Source organism: Nannospalax galili, unplaced genomic scaffold (assembly GCF_000622305.1).
Source record: "Nannospalax galili isolate Female #2095 unplaced genomic scaffold, S.galili_v1.0 scaffold879, whole genome shotgun sequence".
Classification (NCBI taxonomy): Eukaryota; Metazoa; Chordata; class Mammalia; order Rodentia; family Spalacidae; genus Nannospalax; species Nannospalax galili.
In genome coordinates, this window is record NW_008346261.1 from 2769928 (window position 1) to 2791451 (window position 21524).

Genomic DNA, 21524 nt, shown 5'->3' on the forward strand with positions numbered 1-21524 from the left:
AAGCTAGCCAGGGAAATACATGTGGTAAATAAAAAAGAGTAAAGTGAAATATATGTGTTTTCAGACATTGTTTTTTCACACCCAGACTGTAGGAAATGTTAGAGCACATACTTCCTTTAGAAAGGACCAATGCAATTGGATACCTCAATTCAAATGAGAAGGAAGAATACCAAAAAGGGAAATTTGAGTAAATTTTTAAAAATTAACTAATGAGCCATCTGTCCAGCCTCAAGAAAATTGATTTTAACAAAAATGATGGATGGATGGATGGATGGTTGGATGGATGGATGGATGATGGATGGATGGATGTTGGTTTCTATGCAGAAGTAATGCATGGTAGAAGTAAGATAAGAGCCAAAGCTGAGTTTAATTATGTTGAAAGGGTCTGTATGTTGAAAAAGTCTGCTTTATCTTTACCAAGAAGTGAAGAACAGCCTCTGCACACATTCCTACTGTCATGATGTTTTTCCCAAGCACATGGGCCAAGTGATCATGGACTGAACATGAACCAAAATTAATTTTACTCATAGCTGTGCATGGTGGTTCATGCCTATAATCCCAGCACTTGGGAAGCAGAGGCAGAGGCATGCGAATCTCTGTGAGTTCAAGGCCAGCATGGTCTACATGTGAGTTCCAGGCCAGCTGGGGATACAGGGAGACTCTGTCTCAAAAAGATCAAAAATAAAAATTAATTTTACTCCTTTTAAGTCCTGTCAAGTATTTTGGTCATAATGATTGTAAAAGTAACTAACACAAGCATTCATCAACCCAACTGACATTTATAGAGAATTAATCCATCAAGAGCAGGGTACTAATTAGCATTAAGACCACACCTTTGCCAAGATAGATCATGTTCAGGGCCATAAAAAACTTGTTTTAATGAACTCAAAATGATTCAAAGTACGTTTTTCATCAAAGTAGACTTAATTTAGATACTAATTATAGATACTTCGAAAATGCCAAAATACTTGAACTCTAGGTAAGCACATTTAATAACTGAATCAAAGAGGAAGAGATTCTTAAGTATTTTGGTGGCCAGTGAGATGGCTCAGCAGGTAAATTCTTGTGCAAGCCTGACAAACTGAGTTCTGTCCCCGAAAAACCCACATTAAAAACTCCAAGCCAGGCATGGTGGTGTATGCCTTTAATCCCAGAGGCAGGCAGATCTCTGAGTTCAAGGCCAGCCTGGTCTACATAGTGAGTTCCAGGCCAGCTGGGGCTACAGGGAGACCCCGTCTCAAAAAAAGCAACCAAAACTACCCCAAAGCAGGTATAGTAGTATGTATCTGTAATTCCAGCACTCCCATGGTGAAATGGGAGGTAGGGATCCTGGAAATTTACTGTCCAGCTAGCCTGGAGTATGCAGCATGGCAGGAACAACAGATTATATTTTCTGTGTTAATTGTGGGTGATGTCAGAACTTAGCAAATTGTATAATTAACATGCTTCAGGAATGTTTCAATAAAGCTGTTAAATAAAAATATTTAAAACTGCCTTAATCTGCTTGTATTTTCATTAATCTTTTACCCTTTAATAATGTTATAACATAAATTGATTATTGGAAAATAATGATCTATTGAATAGCTACTGGCACATTGGATCATTTGATTATTTGCTATCAGGTAATCACATTAATGTTACCATTTTTATCAGGAAAGCCTTGAAGATGTATAGTGCATTGTTTTTTTTGTTTTGCTTTGTTTTTTGAAACAGAGTCATGTCACATTGCTATGACTCATCTCAAACTCTTGAGCTCATCTGGAATTACAGATGCATGCTACTGTGCCCGGCTTGGAAAGTTATAAAACTCATAATGGCATATTTTTGCAAAAGTGTATATATATAATTTCAAAAGCATATGTGTTCTCATTGACAGAATATTGACAGTATATATCCATAATTCAGTAACCATTATTTGTCAGTTGTTCGGTTTAATATTTTATGCAAAGAAGTGTCTCTTCTAGTATTCAGCTTAGTTGAGCCAGGTGATTTCTGTGTAACAGCCATTGCATGTTACTTTATTTTTATATGTATGAGTGTTTTGCACCTGTGTCATTTAATCCCCATGGAGACCCATGCATTACTTTTTAGTAATTTCCACTTTGTAACACCTAAGAATTGAAGTTTAACAGTAATAACTTTTACTATTAAAGGCATCTTGAGAAACACTGGCATTACTTCATCTGAAAGTATATGACTGTGGATAATAACTGCTAGTATATTTTACCTACTATAGCTTTTGTACCATTAGTGCAAATGTTACAGTGAGAAAGGCAAATGATATTAATATGTTTTTCAGTTTATGGACTTTGAGTGGAACATAGGCACTTTCACCTATGGATATAAAGCTTACACTTTAAGAAATATTGGCATTAGGTTGACAAGGTAACTCAGTGGGTAAAGGCACTTGCTACTTATAGGACCCACATGTGGAAAGAGAACCAATCCCTTCAAGTTTTTCCCTAACTTAATATACGTGTGCTGTGGATAGACACACACAAACACAAGAAATGCTGCCATTAGGTCTGAAGAGATGGCTCAATGGTTAAGAGCAGTGACTGCTCTTGCAGAGGACCTGGTTCATTTCCCGGCACTCTGATGGTGGCTAACAGCCATCCATAACTCCAGTTCCAGGGGATCTAATGCCCTCTTCTGGCCTTTGCAGGAATTGCACACATGGTTACACTTACGTGCAGGTAAAACACATACGCGTGCGCACACACACACACACACACACGTGCACACACACACACACGTGTGTGTGTGTAAAGAAGTGCCTGCATTGACTAGGCTTGATGAAGAATATCCTCACCACCCCTGAAGAATCAAACTGAACATTGTTTATAGAATGGAATGGGTTCTGGCCTGTGTTCAAAAGAGCTAATGAATGTTCAAAGGCTGATGTTTCTGGCGAAGGATCTAGCTCAGTGGCACAGCGCTTGTTTAGTATGCTTGAATCCCTGGCTTCAGTTCTCAGTACTACACATGCACCCATGCACACAGTATTTCTTCCTTGTGTCAGGCACTATGCTTTATATATTTCATATTTTGCCTTCACTGAGAACCTGGGAATTAAAAGTTCTGTTGTCTCATTTCAAAGATGGAAATACAGTGGCCTAGTTCAATAATTAATCTTATATTTGGGCTAAAAAATTGTTAAACTTTTCTCTTTGAGCCCCAGAAGTCAGCCCTTTTGACATGAAGGAAGTTGATCTTGGGCTGAATAAATCTTGAAGTTCAGTGATCACAGAATTTTACTTCTGGCCTTGTTACTACAAATAACCTTAGACCCTTGGTTAACTCTCTTATTCAGTATGTTTCCTGATCTGCCTGTTACTTCTTGCTTGTTTCCTGTGTTACATTTGAGAAATTTCAATTTCAATTCCAGATTCTAAATTCTAAGGGAATTTTTATTTCTGTCTTTAATTTTTTTTGTCTATATATATATTGAAATCTTCAGTTTGATGCTTTTATCACTGACCATCAGATGCCAGGAATTTATTCCATTTTTTTATTTTGGAGCTAGAAACTGAGCTCAAGTCTTAGAGTGCTTCTACTTCATTATGCTCCCAAGCCCCTATTTCAGGAATTTGAAGCTCACATTGTCTTACAAATATTAGTACCTTATTATTGATAACATGTTCATGATACTATATTTGAAAAAGGTTGGAATTTGTGTTGGACATTAAATACCTTCATGTCAGTCTTCTATTCTGATCAGTGTAGTTTGTTACTTCACTTAACAATTCAGGAAGCATAGAAGGTTCTGAATACACTTTCATTAAATGTTGAAGAGACATTGAGAATGGGATTCAAGGTTTAGAAGTTTAACTGCTGAAACATAGAATTCTAGGTGTGGTGGTGCACACCTTTAATCCCAGCACAAAACAGTATCCCTCAAACCAAAAACCCTAAACTGAAATCATTGTATAGCAAACTAGATAACTGTCTGATAGATTTGTCTATCAGCTGGGGCTCTTTGGAGACTTCATAATTTTATTATAGCTAAATATTTTTACCAAGGTGTGTGTTAGCATATATTTGTATGTACTATTTAAGTGAAAATTTCTACACAAATGACATCTTGTGATTTGGTTTCTATAATGTTTACTGAGTAACTTTTGTTTGAGGGAAGAGAATCAAATATACATACCGCCTTTTTTTCCTCTGCTTTTTTGAGACAGGGAGGCATATATCCTAGACTGGTGTTGAACTTGGTATGGTCAAGGATGACCTTGAACTGTTGATGCTCCTGCTTCTACCTCCTTGAGATTACAGATGTGGACCATCCTGCCTGAGAATTTTTTCTAAGAGTAGAATTTTCCCTAGAGAAGTTCATAGTTCTCTTGAATTTACTGATTTTCAGGTTGATAAAAGGGGACATTTAAGTTGTGACATTCAAATTTAAACTATTTAATATTGTGGTTGGAATACTGTATAACTTGAAGTAGTAACTGTATTTATTACAAAAGTTTCATTTTTCATTATCTGTCATAACTTCAAAGTCATATTTAAAATATTCTATTTATTTTTTGGTCTTTTCGAGGCAGGGTCTTCCTGTAGCCCCAGCTGGCCTGGAACTCACTATGTAGATCAGGCTGGCCTTGAACTCACAGAGATCTGCCTGCTCCTGCGTCCTAAATGCCGGGGTAAAAGGCATATGCTGCCACACCAAGCTTTATTTTTTATTATTATTATTATGTATATGAGCGTATTGCATACATGTATGTAAGTGCACCCATGTCATGCAATGCCCACGGATGTCAGATCCCCTAGAACTGGAGTTAAGGACAGTTATTACTGCCATGTGGGTGCTGGGAACCAAACTCAGGTTCTCTGTAAGAACAACCAGTGCTCTTAACCACTGAGCCATCTCTTCAGCCCCCCACATCATATTTATTTATTTATTTATTTAAGTCTTTTTGAGATATGGTCTCCCTGTAGCCACATCTGGTCTGGACACAGCTGACCTGGAACTTGGTATGTAGACCAGGCTGGCCTCCAACTCAGAGAGATCCGCCTGCCTCTGCCTCCCGAGTGCTGGGATTAAAGGCATATGCCACCATGCCTGGCTCAAAGTAATATTTAAAAGCCTAATTTATTTATTCTTTTTAAGATAGGTTCTCATTATGTAGCCCTGGCTGGACTGAAACTCACTATATAGACCAAATTGGCCTTGAACTCACAGAGGTCCTCTTGCTTCTGCCTCCTGAGTCCTGGGATTAAAGGTGTGTGCCACCACATCTTGTGTTTTTATTTTTTTTAATATTTTTGCATTTTTATTTGTGTGTATATGCCATGATGCACCTGTAAAAGTCTTTCCTCTGGTTTCTGGGGCTCAAGCTCAGGTTTCAGGGCTTGGCTACAAGTACATTTACCCAATGGGCCATCTCATCTGTCTCTGTATTTGTTTATTTTTTGTGTGTGTGTATGTGCATGTGGAGCCCAGAGGACAGCCTCAGTGTCATCCTTAGGAACACTTTCCACCTCCTTTGAGTAGTTAGGGTCTTTCATTGGCCTGGAGTTCACCAATTAGGCTAGACTAGGCAGCCAGCAAGCCCCTTGGATCCTCCTATATCCACCTCCCCAGTGCATTTTTACATGAGTTATGGTGATCAAACTCGGATCCTTATATTTGGGATGCAAGTACTTTACCTGCTGTGCTTTTTCTCTAGATCTGGTTGTTTGCTTGTTTGTTTCTGTTTGTTTGTTTTTTGAGACAGGCTACCCTCAAATTCAGGCATCCTCTTTGCCTCCCAAGTGTGATTTCAGACATCCACTACCACATCTGGGTTTTGCAAACATTTTTATGAAGAATACAAGACGTAGCCAGTGTTTTGTTGAAATACTGCTGTTTTTGCAAGTGATACAATTTCTAAAAGAAGTTTTTAGCTGGAATAAGTTTCTTCTCATGTGATTACTTAATAATAGTGGGCTAAATGTTTACATGGGTGTATCTTTTAACTTTACTAATTATATTAATGGTGCCTCTCTTCCTTTTAGATATGAATATCGTGTAGAAATGGTTCATCAGTCCTGCAATGATCCTACCAAAAATATCATTCGAGAATTTGCATCAGACTTTGAAGTTGGAGAGTGCTGGGGCTATAATAGATTTTTCCGTTTGGACTTACTTGCAAATGAAGGATACCTGAACCGACAAAACGATACCGTGATTTTAAGGTAGTTTGAAATATTTGATATGACTTATATTGTGAGGAATGTCATCAACTTTATTTCAAAATTCGTTCATTTAACAAAGATGAATGTTAGTGTGAACTAATTATAACTTCCATTTCAAGAGTCCCGTATAGTTAGGTAACTAATAAAAGTCAAAAAAATTGTTTGCCATCTGGTTATTAATGCCATTGAAAAGAAAAGTATTGCCAGGTGTGATGCTTCATACCTGTAGTTCCAGCACTTCAGAGGTGGAACCAGGAGGATCAGGAACCTGTAAAATCAGGAGTTTAAGGGGCTGGAGAGATGGCTCAGTGGTTAAGAACACTGACTGTTCTTGCAGAAGACCTGGGTTCGAGTCCCAGCACCCACATGGCAACTAACAACTGTCTGTAACTCCAATTCCAGGGGATCCGACAGCGTCTTCTGTCCCCTGTGAGCACTTACCTACATGCAGGCAATACACGCATATAAATACAATAAAAAACCAGGCGTGGTAGTGCATGTCTTTAATCCCAGCACTTGGGAGCCAGAGGCAGGTGGATTTCTGTAAGTTCATCAATCTCTGTGAGTTCGAGAGCCAGCCTGTCTACATGGTGAATCCAGGACAGCTGGGGCTACATCTCAAAAAAAAAAAAAAAAAAAAAAAAAAAAAAAACCAAACCAAAACAAAAAACCACAATAAAAATAATTTAAGAAAAAAGAAAAAAAAAGATCAGGAATTTAAGACAAGTCTAGGCTAGGCTACATATCAAGTTTGAGGCTAGCTTGGATTACATGAGACCTTGTCTACTACCAATACCCCAGAATAGTGGAAAGTAATATAGGTTGAGGATACCTAATTCCAAATCTGAAATGTTCCAAAATTTGAAACTTTTCCATTGCTGACCTTAAGCCACACTGGAGAATTCCACACTTGAGTTCATGAGAGGAATCACAGTCAACATGCAGCTGTGCTAAGAGTACTACATTAAATTGCCTTCAGCCTGTGCATAGAAGGTGTAACCTGAATTTGAATACTGAAGAAACTTAATAGTGAGGAATCAAGTGGTTTTTTTGTTTTGTTTTGTTTTGTTTTTTCCATATGATAGTATATTATTTCAATGACTGATTCTGCATGCTTAATTTTATAGGACATCTTTCTATTTTTAACATTAGCATGTTAAAATAGGGGAATGAGCCAGTTGTGTTGCCTACACACTTTTAATTCCAGCACTTGGGAGACAGAGGCAGGTGGATCTCTGGAGATCAAGGCCAGCTTGGTTCACATAGTGAGTTTCAAGTTAGCTTGGGCTACAGGGAGACCCTGCCTCAATAAAGCAAGGACAGAGAGAGAGTTCTGTAATATATATGGGTTGGTGGGTTAACTTGGCACTTTAATCTTGATATGCAAATGTGACTTTAGACAAAGCTGATGTTTTAGAACTTTATGTCATGATTTATGAGTATACATGCAAATAGTGAATATCAGAAGCTCTGAGTTCATTTGAACTTTCTTAATCAAATAAGCTGGAACTATAAAATTGAAAGACTTTACAGATTTCACCATTTGGATTATTTTTGATGTGGAACTATTCTTTAAGGTTTCAGGTACGCTCACCAACTTTTTTTCAAAAATGCCGAGACCAGCATTGGTATATTACTCAGTTGGAAACCGCACAGACTAGTTATATTCAACAAATAAATAATCTTAAAGAGGTAAGTTAATATCTATTTCTGGTTTAGTAAATCATATTGTCCTTTTGGCCTGCTACTTTTTGGATTTGATTTTGGATATTTATTACTGTTCTTTATTTTGTAGTAAAATCTCGTTATACTCCCTACCCATGGAACCCCTAGGTGTTGCATTATCTATTTTAGTAGCTACTAGCCACATTTAGCTGTGTTAGCTTAATTTAATTAAAAGTAAAGATACTGTTCCTTGGTTGCAATAACCACATTTCAAGTGCTTATATTAGACATTACAGATACAGAATATTTCTATTATCGTGTAAAAGTTGGGTTGTACAGTGGTCCTCTAATTTGAGATAAATGCTGTTTCCTTCAATGACTAAGGTAATTGTTTTCCATAAGCTGTCTTAGATTTAAAGGATTCAAAAATAGAATAATTGAAATTTACCACATTTTTGTTTGAACACTTGTTACTGTTGAATGAGTATACAATAGATTCTTTAATGGATTTTAATTTTATAATGATGAAATTATGTGAGGAATTTTTTCTTCCATGTAGAATTTGAAACTTTTTTACATTTATTTATTTTATGTTTGTGTATGCATGTGCACATTTGTGGGTATGGGTGCATGTGTACCATGTTGCACGTATGGGGGTCAGAGGACAGCTTGTAGAAGATGGCTCTCTTACTGTGATAGTCCCAGGGATTGAACTCAGGTCCTTGGGCTTGGTGGCAAAGGCCCCTTAGCTGCTGGGATACTTCACCAGCCCCTGCTTGTGATCTTTGGATTGGATAAGAGATTTGGATTGTTGAAAGTGGTTAATAGATGAAGGACAAAAACATGAATGAATGTATACATTTAGAGATTTTCGTATCAAATGTACAATTTAAAGCTGCCAGGGCTGGATGTGTAGCTCCGTGCCACATATGCTTAGAGTCCTGGATTCTATCCCTAGCACCATCAAACAAAACAGAACAAAACCCTGCTTGTTTTTTCTGTCTAGTTTGTGAATTATTTATGTAACATGGACTGAATATGAAAGGGGCAGTTTATCTTTGTTGTAGATATTTTTCATAAACAAAAGATACGAGACAAAGTGAATTAAAAAAATAATTTAAAAAATAGTTAGAAGGGGCTGGAAAGATGGCTCAGTGGTTTAGAACATTGACTGCTCTTCCGAAGGATCTGGGTTCATTTACCAGCAACCACTTAAACCTCCATAACTCCAGTTTCAGGGGATCTTACCCTCTCTTCTGGCCTCTGAGGGCATTGCACATACATGGTACACTTACATACTTGAAGGCAAAACACTCATATACATAAAATCAAAATAAATAAATGAAAAAGCATAAAGTTTCAGGCACATATAGATTCACTTTCAGCATTTTTTAGTCTGCCACTGAAGTAGTGCTTACACAATGTTCATTTGTACTGTTCTTGTTTTAAAAGAGACTGACCATTGAGCTGTCTCGAACTCAGAAATCAAGAGATTTGTCACCACCAGATAATCATCTTAGCCCCCAAAATGATGATACTCCTGAGACACAAGCTAAGAAGGCTGGGTCATGCTGTGATATGCTTCTGGAAGGGGGTTCTACTGCAGCCTCTGTAAGAGAGGCCAAAGAAGAGGAAGATGAGGAGGAGAAGATTCAGCACGAAGACTATCATGTAATAATAAATTTAGATTGATAATAGAAATGGTAGGATCATGGTTTCCAACGTATAATATAAGGGGAAGCAGTGTCCTAAAAACCTTGTCCATTGATTTTCATTATTGATTTTTGCATGTTCTTCTGAAAATATTAATGTTTATAAATCAAATTGATGAGTCAAAACATTTCACAATTTTAAGTTAGTTTATTATAGACGACTATTCTGAAACATACACACTCTACACATGAAACTGTGTAAATTGTAGTTTTTAAAAATGCGTTATCTTTTCATTCACTCTCTCTGGTCGGTACTTCATTATAGTCTGTGTTGGTAAGATGATACATGATTCGGGATATTGCTGGGTTTTGCCAAACCAAGTAATAGCCAGAATAAGAATTCGCAAAGTGGTTTTCTGTTTTTGTTTGATTTTTAGTTAGGATTAGGGGTACAGAGAAGCAAGATTTTCTGTAGTTTTCACTTTTGACATGGGAGACGTCAGTTTTATGTTTAAATGAGGAAACCATTGGGGGAAAGAGACTGGAGATAGTAAGGTTAATGCACTCATTGATCAGATAAAGTGAGAGAATAGGGCTCAGAATGAAGCAGTTATGCTGTGATAGACTGAGTCAAAGGAATCTTTTTTTTTTTTTTTTTTTAGATAAGGCAACTGAAAATTGCTGAAGTTTATGCTTAATGAGGCATTCTGTGCAAATGGGTATCAGGGTTGTTTAATGACCTGGAGGATGATAAAGATTAGGTTGGATTTATGTGATAGATTGATTTGTTTTTGTAACCCAGGTTGGCTTTGAGCTATAAGAACATATCATTATATAACTTAAAAATGACCTTGAACTCTTGATGTTCCTGCCTTACTTTCCACATGCTGAAATCACAGGTATACACCACTGTGCCTGCCTTAGGGTATTACTGGAAGCTAATGTGGAATATATGAATTATTTCCAGTTGCATTGAGGACCCAGCTGACATGGGTAGCTATATATCAATAATGGTCAGAGTAGTTGTGTGATCTTTCTCTAGCACTCACCAGTATAGGCATAGGACCAGAGAACAGAATAGAACTCTGGTCATTTGCATTGTGCTTTGATGCTTGTTTTATGTCTTAGATGGGATGATTATCTGAGTAGAAGCATTTGGAATAAACATCTTGTTTTTAGTCAGGTGTGGTGGTGCATGTTCATAATCCCAGCACTCAGGTAGGAGAGTAGCCATGAGTTCAAGACCAGCCTGCACTACTGATTTAAAAATCCAAAAAAGAAAAGGAAAGAAAAGAAATTTTGTCTTTGCCTTGCTGTAGCAGGAGCTTTCAGATGGAGAGCTGGATCTGGATCTTATTGGTGAAGATGAAGTAAATCATCTGGATGGCAGCAGTTCCTCTGCTAGCTCCACCGCAACAAGTAACACAGAAGAAAATGATATTGATGAAGAAACTATGTGAGTGTCCCACATGGAGTATCATTCTAAAGCATCTATTGTGATAATTACAGAAACATCAGTTTAAGCTTACATGTAGGAATATTCAGCAGTTTTTTTCTAGATATCTTTTATATGACTTAGAAGGAACTTGGCCTTCTAAGCTAAGAGGTTTTGTTTATTTATTTTTAAAGTTTTAATTTGGGGGCTAGAGAGATGGCTCAGCAGTTAAGGGCACTGGCTGGTCTTGCAGAGGACCCAGGTTCAGTTCCTAGCACCCATATGGTGGCTAACAACTGTCCTTAATTCCATTTCCAGTGGCTCTGTTGTTCTTTTCGGACTGCTACAGACATTGCACAACATGGGTGCACTTATGTCTTGCAGGCAATACACTCATACACATAAAATGAAAATAATAAAATATATTTTAAGTTTTAATTTTTTTTGTTTTATGCCATTCTCACTATGTAACCTTGACAGCCTGGACCTCATTATGTAGACCAGGCTAGCCTCAAACTCAAAGCTATCCACTGGTCTCTGTCTCCTGAGTGCTCTGAGATTAAAAGACATGTGCCACTATACCCAGCAAGATTTATTTATTTACTTATTTATTTATTTGTGTGTGTGTGTGTGTGTGTGTGTGTGTGTGTGTGTGTGTGTGTATGTGTGTAATATAGACACATGGAGGTCAGAGGACAACTTTAAAAATTTTTTTTCTTTGATTTGTATGAGTATTTTGTGTGTATGTATGTTAGTTCACCACATGCATTCAGTGTCTGTTGAGGCCAGAAAAGGGTGTTGGATCCCCTGGAACTGAAATTATGGATGGTTGTTTGCTGCTGTGTGGGTGCTGAGAACTAAACATGGTCCTCTGCAAGAGCAGCCAGTCCTCTTAACTACTGAACCATCCCTTCAGCCCCCGTAGGACAACTGGTTGAAGTCTATTCTGTCCTTCCACCATGAGATCCAGGGATCAAATCAAGTGTTTTTACCTGGCTGAGCCATCTTGCTGGCCCAAATGTGGGGCTTGCTGAATAGGCTAAGCTGGCTGTTGTTTCTTTGATACTCTGTTTTATAGACTACTTTTCTCCTTAGGGGGGAAAAAACTCTGAGCTCAAAAGCTAGACTGGGGGCAAAGGTAGGCTTCTCTCACCTGCTTTAGAAACTGTGCTAACTGGGTGTTCGGAGAAAGGTACTTAGCTTGCCTGTCAGCCCTGGGACCTCTGACTTAGGAATGAAGTGTGGCAAGAGTTATTTGGACCTGAACATTCTCAGGATGCTGCACCCAAATACAACTGCTTCTACATGCAGATCCAGACATAGAGAGCAGCTCTTTCCGGCCACACATACCAGGCCCTGGGCATTAGCTGTAGGTATTTGGGGACAGAATAAGAAGTGCTGATATTTTACTCTTTTTCTGTAAATATAGCTTCATCTTGGAACCTGCAGCAAGTGGGAAGGCATTGTATTCTTGCCTCTAGTAGTCTGGAATTTTGTTGGGCCGAGTTAAGAGGGAAAGAGACAAATTACGCCTACTCACTACCAATTATAATTTTTTTTTTGAGGAGACATTTCTTTCTACCCACCCCCCCAGGACCATTTCCAGAATCTTAAAATGGCTTTTTAAAAATATTGTTGACTGCCAGGCACAGTGGCACGTGCTTTTCATCCTAGCACTTGGGAGGCAGAGGCAGGCAGATCTCTATGAGTTTGAGGCCAGCCTGGTCTACATAGCGAGTTCCAGGCCAGTGGAGCTACAGGGAGACCCTGTCTCAAATGACCAAAAACAAGAACAAAACAAAACAAATATTGTTCACTAGTTTCACTTGATAGTAGGTCTGCAGAATCCCTTACACTGTCAAACTAGGAGCTATTCTTAAGATTCCTTTAACTATATAAAACTAACTAGTACGGCTCCAGATATTACTTTGTAGTTTAAAATAAAGTGATATTTTAGAGTAAGACACTTTGTAAGAACCAATAGGAAGCAGCATCCTGTTTTCTGAAACTATTTTTGTCATATGTAGTAGCTAAGGACTTTTTTGTGAGGGGGAGGGGGGTTGGCAGTAGTGATTGAGATAGGGTCTCAGGTAGTTTTGGTTGGCCTGGAACTCAATATAGAGCTGAGGATGTCTTTGAAATCCTCATCCTCCTGCCTGTACCTCCTACATAGTGGGTTTCCAGGCATGTGTCCTTGCACTAGCCTTTTTTTCCCCCTAAACATTAAAACCCAGGGTCTCGTAAATACTAGGCAGGCAGTATACTAACTGTACTACATTCCTAGCCCTGGTGCCAATTCTTTATAAATCCACAATCTCTTCTGTTTACTGTTTTTTCAGATTTTCTAATGTAAAAATTAAATCTTGTCAACTTGATGTTTTTAAAAAGGCGTTTGAATGTTAATACCACTGATAGGATTCTAAGTTCTCATAGTTGTCATGGTTGGCTTTAGTTGTCAACCTGACACACCCGGGAGGAGGGAACTTCATTTATTTGGGAAATTTCCTCTGATGGACTGACCTGTCAGCATGTCTATGAGGTATTTTTGTGATTGTTGAGTGATGTGGGAGGGCCCAGCCCACTGTGACTGGTGCCACCACTGGGAAAGTATTCCTGGGTTGTATAAGGAAGCAGTCGGAGCATACCCAAGGGAGCAAGTAAGTAAGCATCATTCCTCGGTGCTCTGTGCTTCAGTTCCTGCCTCCACATTCCTGCCCTGAGTTCCTGCCTTGACTTCCCTCAGATGAACTGTGATCCAGATGTGTAAGATGAAATAAACCCTTTCCTTCCCCAGTTGCTTTTGGTCATGGTGTTTATCACAGCAGTAGAAAAGCAAGCTAGAACAGTTGTATTTAGAAACAGTCTGTTGGGGCTGGAGAGATGGCTCAGCAGTTAAAAGCACTGACCACTCTTGTAGAGGACCCAGGGTTTGAGTCCCAGTACCTACATGAGAGCTAACAAACTGTCCATTAACTCCAGTTCCAGGGGATCTAACACCTTCTCCTGAACTTGGCATTGTGACATGGGTACACTTACACACATGGCGACAATATACTCATACATACAACAACAAAACAACCAGTCTGTCTTTACAAGAAAAAGCTATGCACTATTATAAAATTCATCAAAGGGTGACAAATACAGATTTTTGCTTTTTTCGTTACATTTATTTAGTGTGTGTATATGTACATATATGTATGTGCACACACACACCTCAGTGTACATGTGGAGGTCAAGAGGACGACTTGAGAGAATCAGTTCTCTCCTACTATGTGGGTCCTGGGGATGAAACTCAGGTTGAGCCATCATACTAGCCTACAAATACAGGTATTAGTTGTATTTTCTCTGTGAGGATTATGTTACTTGGAGCTTGATGAGTTCTTTTATTCTCAGGTCTGGAGAGAATGATGTAGAATATAACAACATGGAGCTGGGAGAGGGAGAGCTCATGGAAGATGCAGCTGCTGCAGGACCTCCAGGTACAGAGGCCAGGCCCAGCCACTGTCCTCTTTTTCATCTTCTGACTGTCATGTTTTAGTAGAGAGTAGCCACTGATGTAAATGGTTTGTGGTATTAAAGTAGTACTAATTATATTTAAATTAATAAGAGCTAACATTTGCAAAACATTCTTACATGTCAGGCATTTTAAGAAGCACTTTTTTGTATACCTTATTTACAAAATTCTCTGAAGTAGTTTGTAATAATGTCTTTAATTTCTTTATTTTATTTTGAGACAGGGTTTCACTATATACTCCTTGCTGGCCTGGAACTCACTATGTAGACCTGACTGGGTCTCAAACTCACAGAAATCCACTTGTCTCTGCCTCCTACCTCCTAGAATTGAAGGCGTGCGCTACCATACCCAGCTTCTATTCCCTTTCTCTTCCTTCCTTCCTTCCTTCCTTCCTCCCTCCCTCCCTCCCTCCCTCCCGCTCTTTCTCTTTTTTCTTGTCTTTTTGAGACAGGGTCTCCCTGTAGCCCCTTTTGTCCTGGAACTCACTATGTAGACCAGGCTGACCTTGAACTCACAGAGACACTCCCAAGTGCTGGGATTAAAGGCATGTGCCATCATGACAGGCCTTTGTTCTGTTTCTTGAGACTGGCTCTCACTATACCTACCAGGCTAACCTTGAATTCTCAATTCTGTCCTGCTCCCTGAGTGGTGGAATTATAGGCATAGACCACCATACCTGACCAAATCTACTTTTTAGAAACTGTTGCATAGATAAATTAAGCAACTTACCCTGTTTTCAGTTTAGCAAATATTGAGTAATTGGACCTTCAAGTTTGTCTGACTTCAAAGCTCATATTGTTCATATACTGTTTGCTGGTATATGAATCTTATTTTCATTAAGCCTTGGTTATAGTATGATTTAAGTAACCTTATTGGATTTGGGGCTTAGAAAGGATATTTAAAGAACTAATCTTATAGTTAGAAGAACTTGGATTTAGTTGCCTGGTCACATATGTAATTATTGATACAGCTAGGCTGGAATCCTGGAGTGTCTTGTTCTTGACTGCAGTGCGCTCCCCTTTCTAACCACACTGTTTTTCATGGGCAGAGTTTGCTTATGTATTACATGTTTCATTTCGATCTGTTTGTGAATCTTGATTTAAACATTTTTAAGTGTTTAAATCCAGTTCTTGGAAAGCTAAGGCAGGATTGAGAGATCAAGGCCAACCTGAATTACAAAGCAAAATATACATATGTTTTCTTTTTATTTATGATGCTTTAAAGGGGGTTGATGATTGCTCTCGGATACTGACTAGTGATGAGGTCCATGCTCAGTCACTATGCTAATGTTCATCTCTTGATAGTGTGGTTTCTTTGTGCTTCTCATTATGAACTTGATCTCCTAAGAGACAAATTTGTAGGCAGCTTTCAGGCATTAACTAGGATTTAAAAATAATGCATGTATGCAGATACATAAAATGTTTTCTGTGTCTATTTCTTTTGCAGGTAGTAGCCATAGCTTTGTGGGTGCCAGTAGCAGAATGTCAAGAAGAACACATTTATGCTCTGCCGCTACCAGTAGTTTATTAGACATTGATCCATTAATCTTAATACATTTATTGGATCTTAAGGACCGGAGCAGTATGGAAAATTTGTGGGGCCTACAGCCTCGCCCACCTGCTTCACTCTTGCAGCCCACAGGTAAAATAATGATTTATATCACACACACCCCAACCCCATGGTTCTCTAAAAGAACTCTTGACCATGTATTTCATCTGAGTGTTGGAATACAGTGCATTTCTCTAGTAGTGTAATTTTTCATTGTATGTTATGTAAATGATGTATCAATTTCTCTGTGTGTGTGTGTGTGTGTGTGTGTGTGTGTGTGTGTGTGTGTGTACACACATGTACCTGCGCCCTAGAGATTGGATCCAGAGCCTTGTATGCGTGGCAGGGGTATGCATTTTTCATCAAATGAATATTGAGTCATAAGTAAGCTGTTTTTTTGTTCACCTTAGACATAGTTCCCCTTAAAAGACAACACTGAAAACCTAACTCCATACACAAAGAGGACAACTGAACTTCATATGGATCAAACTGTCAGTTAAGCACAATATAAATGCTAAGCCAGAGCTGGGCATGGTGGCGCATGCTTTTAATCCCAGCACTCAGGAAGCAGAGACAGGCGGATCTATGTGAGTTCAAGGCTAGCTTGGTCTACATAGCACGTTCCAAACCAGCTGGGGCTACAGGGAAACCCTGTCTCAAAAAGACAAAAAAAAAAAAGAATTGCTAAGCCATTACCATACCACTGAGATACACACCAGGCCTAAAACCTTCTTAAAGACATTTTAAATTTGTTTTTGACATAACTCTTTTGAGAAATAACAGTAAAAAGCCTGGGGGGTTAGGAGTGCTGTGGGTGTAGCTCGCTTAGTTATAATCCCATCACTGGAGAGATTGAGACAGGAGGATTGTTGTGAGTTTTGAGGTTAATCTGGGCTACATAGTGAGACTATAGTAAGACCTTGTTTGAAAAAAAAAATAAACAATAAAACTGGAAAAAATATACTGATTGGCAGCACTGTTTTATGCCAACGTTATTTATTAAAGAAAAATTGTATTTGTATTTCTGTAATAAGATGGTGATTTGTATAGTCCAATCTAGGCTCTTTGAATCTCTCAGAAATAGAGTACAGACAAGGATTTACCATTAAATGCTACAGTTTAAAAAAAAAAAAAACAATTTTAGGGGCTGTTCATATAATTCAGTGTAGTGTGTCTGCTTTGTGTGTGCAAGGCCCTTGTTGTAGTCCCAGCACCCCAACCCTGCAGCAGGGGAAGCATGTTTCTAAAACATTCACAGTATATTGAAAAAACATACTGAACTTTCACTTAGCTTCTTAAACAATCACATTGTATCCAATCAGTGATGCAGATGGGAATTTTGGTAATACCTCAAGGCAGCAAACTCATTTAAAAAATAAACTCTTAGAACCTTGATGTGGAAAACAGAAGTACTGTGTACTTAATTCCTCTTCCTTCTTAAAGTGTACTTCTTGGAAGTCTTGGTCCTCAGTTTGAAAGATTATCTTCATCTAGGTTACGGAACAGTTGCCTTTCATCTGTGATCTAAGTACATTCTGTATAAAGTTTCACTTACATGATAATTGCCCTAGTATAGCAGATAAGTAATAATTCTGTAATAGGCATGTGTAAAGTGGCTTAACCTTAAGAGAAACAACTTTTAATAGATTTAATCAATAGGTAAAGTCATGCTTTTGAAAATGTTTGATGTCACTGGAGAGAATACAGACTATATAAACAACAACATCCCTGTCCTTGAATATTTAGTTTTCTATGTAAAATTGATACAGAAGTAACCTGAGTTTCAAATCCAGGTGACTAAAGTGAGGGTAATGATAACATGGAGAGTCAGTGGGCAGGTAGTAAAAGGAAAGTGAGTCTTGAATTCAGACTTCTTAAGTTCAGTGAGCCATGTGGGTTATGAATATAGAGTGGCCTACTAGGTAGCTGGAATACAGGTTGCTGAAATACATGTAGCTGCTTTCCTGGAGGTGATGTTAGCTGGGTATGGTGGTGCACGCCTTTAATCCCAGTACTTGGGAGGCAAAGGCAGGTGGATCTTTGTGAGTTCAAGGCCAGCCTGGTCTATATAGTTCCAGGACAACTGGGGCTACAGGGAGACCCTGTCTCAAAAAGACAAAACAAACAAAAAAGTTAAAGGAATAAAAATATAGAAGTATTTTAATAGTATTTTTTCAAAGAAGAGAGCCAGGAACATAATCCTGTCAATGTATTTTTACTTAGTGTGATGAAGATGAGCTAAATATAGAGCCTTTTAGGAAAGAGAAAGACCAAGAAAACAATCTTCAAAGCTAAATGAAAATAACCTATCTGTGAGGGACTGTTAATAAAACCTTATGTTATAGGAAGAGCCAAAAATGTTTTTATTAAAAGACTTGCTTGGACTTTGGTGTCTGTTTTTGTTCATTAAATAGTCATTTTTTCAATACATAAAATTAGTGTGCATCCATTATGTTTTATACGTGGTGAAAAGTCCATGTTCTTCACTACGCTAAGGAGTATCATAAATAGTACCAGGTAATCTAGCTGAAGCAGATTTTTAAGATATATAGTGTTAAATAGAATTAGGAAGTCATGTTTATCTACTCTGTGGAAGATGTTTGCATGCTAGCCTGAGGAATTTACTTATAGTAGAGCGTTGGGAGCTGTTGTTTCATGTTTGGAGTGGTTTGATTCAAACTTTATTGTAGAAAGGGGACAATACTGAGAAAACTATGATAAGTGAAAGTTTAATCAGGGTGCCTGGTCTAGGGTTTAATTTATGGTATCAGATAATTGATAATGTATATACATGTATAGATACATATACACATACATATCCTCAGTCTTGCTTAAAAATATGTGGACCTGGGATAAAATCTTCAAATTTTTTTTTGACATTTAAAAAGTTCTGGGAATTTAAAAAAAAAGAACTAGAGAGTTGGCTCAGTGGTTAAGAACACTGACTATTCTTACAGAGAACCTGGGTTTGGGTTTGGTTCCCAGCACCCACATGACCAGCCTGATCTACATAGCGAGTTCCAGGCCAGCTGGGGCTACAGGGAGACCCTGTCTCAAAAAGACCAGAAAAAAAAAAAAAAAAAAAAAAAAGATGGGGGAGAGTGTCTGAATGTGATCCAAATACATTGTAAGAATTTTTCAAGGAGCTAGAGAGATGGCTCAGTGGTTCAGAGCACTGACTGCTTTTGCAGAGGATCCAGGTTCGATTCCCAGTACCCACATGGCAGTTAACAACTGTCCTAACTCCAGTTCCAGGGGATCCGACACCTTCTTCTGACCTCCAAGGACATGCTGCACGACATAGGTACACTTACACACTTGGTAAGAAATACACTTATACACATAAAATAAAAATAATAACATATTTTTTAATAAATATTTTATTATTTTAATTTTATATGTATGAGTGTATTGCCTGCGTATATGTGAGTGTACCCGTGTCGTGCAATGCTGCCGAGGTCAGAAGAGGGCATCGGATTCCCCTGGAACTGGAGTTAAGGATGGTTCGTAGCTGCCATGTGGGCGCTGGGAATCGAACCCGGGTTCTCTGCAAGAGCAGTCAGTGCTCTTAACCATTGAGCCATCTCTCCAGCCCCCAAAATAATAACATACTTAAAAAATTTTTCAAATCATTAAAAATATTTTTAAAAAGAAAATTCTGGGAACTAGGGAGATGGCTGAGCAGTTAGAGCATTAGACAGTGAAGCAGCAAGTTGTGAGGACTGAAGTTTGGGTCCCCAGAACCCATGTGACTGTGACAGCCTGTCTGAAGAAGAAGGTAGAACTAGCTCTGCTACACTCTGGCTAGCTAGACTAGCCATATCAGTGGGCTGAGTTCAACTGAAAGATCGTGCCTCAACATAGAGGGTGGAAGCCATCAAGGAAGACTCCTGATGTCAGCCTCAAGCTCCCACATGCTCACCACACACAGAAACACATAAAATAAAAGATCTAAGGTAAGAGTTGTAATCTAGTGGTAGAGTATATGCTTAGCATGCACAAGGCTCCAGGTTTAATTCTAAGTATATACACAGACACACACACAATTCTAACTGGTACTTAACCTCTAGGGAACACTCATATCTAGCTCATGTAAATAAGACTTTTTTACTCATAAAAGCAGTTGTACTATTTGAAACTTGAATTTAGGGGCTTATAGGACTTCTCAACTAATGGGAATATAATAATGAGGACTGATGAGCTTAGTGACAAGAGGGTGGTAGCAGTGACAGATAATGAAGTCTGGAGGAGAAACTGAGAAGGACTCATTTCCCAAAGCCATAATAAAACAATGTAAAATAATCTTACAGATGAAACTCACTTCTAATTAACCTTAGAACTGGCCTATAACTATTCAGGAAGACTTTTCACCTTCAGCATTGTGTTGGTAAATTGTTAGGCTCCCCTGACCACATAGTACCTTACAGTTTCCTGTTTTTGTTGTGTTCTACTTGGTTTCTGTTGCTATGGTAAAACAGTTGGCCAAAAACCAACTTAAGAAGGACAGGGTTTACTTTATCTTACAATTCCTGCATCACACAATCCATCACTGAGGAAATCAGCCCAGGAACTCATGGAGACAGGCATCGAAGCAGAGACCATGGAGGAACACTGCCGACTGGCTTGCTTAGCTTACCTGCTTATACAACCCAGGCCCAGTATCTGTGCCTGTAGATGTGGAGTGGGAAATAAGAGCAACAAAGATTTTAGTTATAAAATACTTTTGAGTATTTTTATATAAAGATCATTGAGTTTAGTTCAGTTGTTTGTAGTCCATATATTTTATTTTCCTATGATAGTATAAATTTAACAACAGAAGTGTCTATATACTATGAATTGACTTATGAGGAGGTAGGTACAAGTGTCTTAAGGGAATATTTTAGGTATATCTGATGAATTTGGGTTGGCAAAGAACAGAATAGTGTACATAGAAAGAATGGAAGCATGATAGAACATGGTTCATATATTAGAACTGCAAGTATAGAAAGTGATATAGTTATTAACACCATGGACAGATAAGACAGCAGTATGGTGAGGGACCACAAGGCAGAGAACAATGTCCCTTACAGGGCTCAAAGGAAAAGGAAAGATTTCACAGCAGGAACCTGTAGCCAGGCTGTCCCTCATACAACCTGAGAAGCAGGGGGAAGGGGGGATTTTGGGGAAGGATTCTGGGACTCTAAGGATGTGGGATAAGTGAGGAAGGGGGCCATATCTAGTTAAAGTATAGCTGTTATACTGGTAGGGGTTGGGGAGTGGGGGATATTTTGCCACCGGTAGCTCCTGATGTCCCCTCGGAATCTGGCATCATCAGGGTTTGTAAGCTTCCTTGGGAAAGTGAGAATAGTGCCTGTCGTTCTCTGGAATCCAAATACATTGAGAGTCTGTTTATAGATTCTTGGTAAGGTGTCTTTCTCTCTCTGTAGGAGCAAGGATCCCTTAATCAACTCATGAGGATGGCTGTAGAGAGGGCTGTAGATGGGAACATCAGCAGTGTGTGGTTTGGGATTTTTAAAAAAAAAAAGTA

At 38.6% G+C, this 21524-nt stretch overlaps 1 protein-coding gene across 3 annotated transcripts in view; it reads left to right on the forward strand.

Moving 5' to 3' along the window:
* Positions 1 to 21524, forward strand: part of Trim37 (tripartite motif containing 37) — a 166084-nt gene that overhangs the window by 73143 nt on the left and 71417 nt on the right. For all 3 annotated transcript variants that reach the window (XM_008842677.3, XM_029568086.1, XM_017800500.1), the window contains exons 13-18: positions 6004 to 6183; positions 7761 to 7875; positions 9301 to 9519; positions 10820 to 10956; positions 14329 to 14414; positions 15896 to 16090. In XM_008842677.3, coding sequence (XP_008840899.1) covers positions 6004 to 6183; positions 7761 to 7875; positions 9301 to 9519; positions 10820 to 10956; positions 14329 to 14414; positions 15896 to 16090 — 932 coding nt within the window. The remainder of the gene's footprint in view (positions 1 to 6003; positions 6184 to 7760; positions 7876 to 9300; positions 9520 to 10819; positions 10957 to 14328; positions 14415 to 15895; positions 16091 to 21524) is intronic.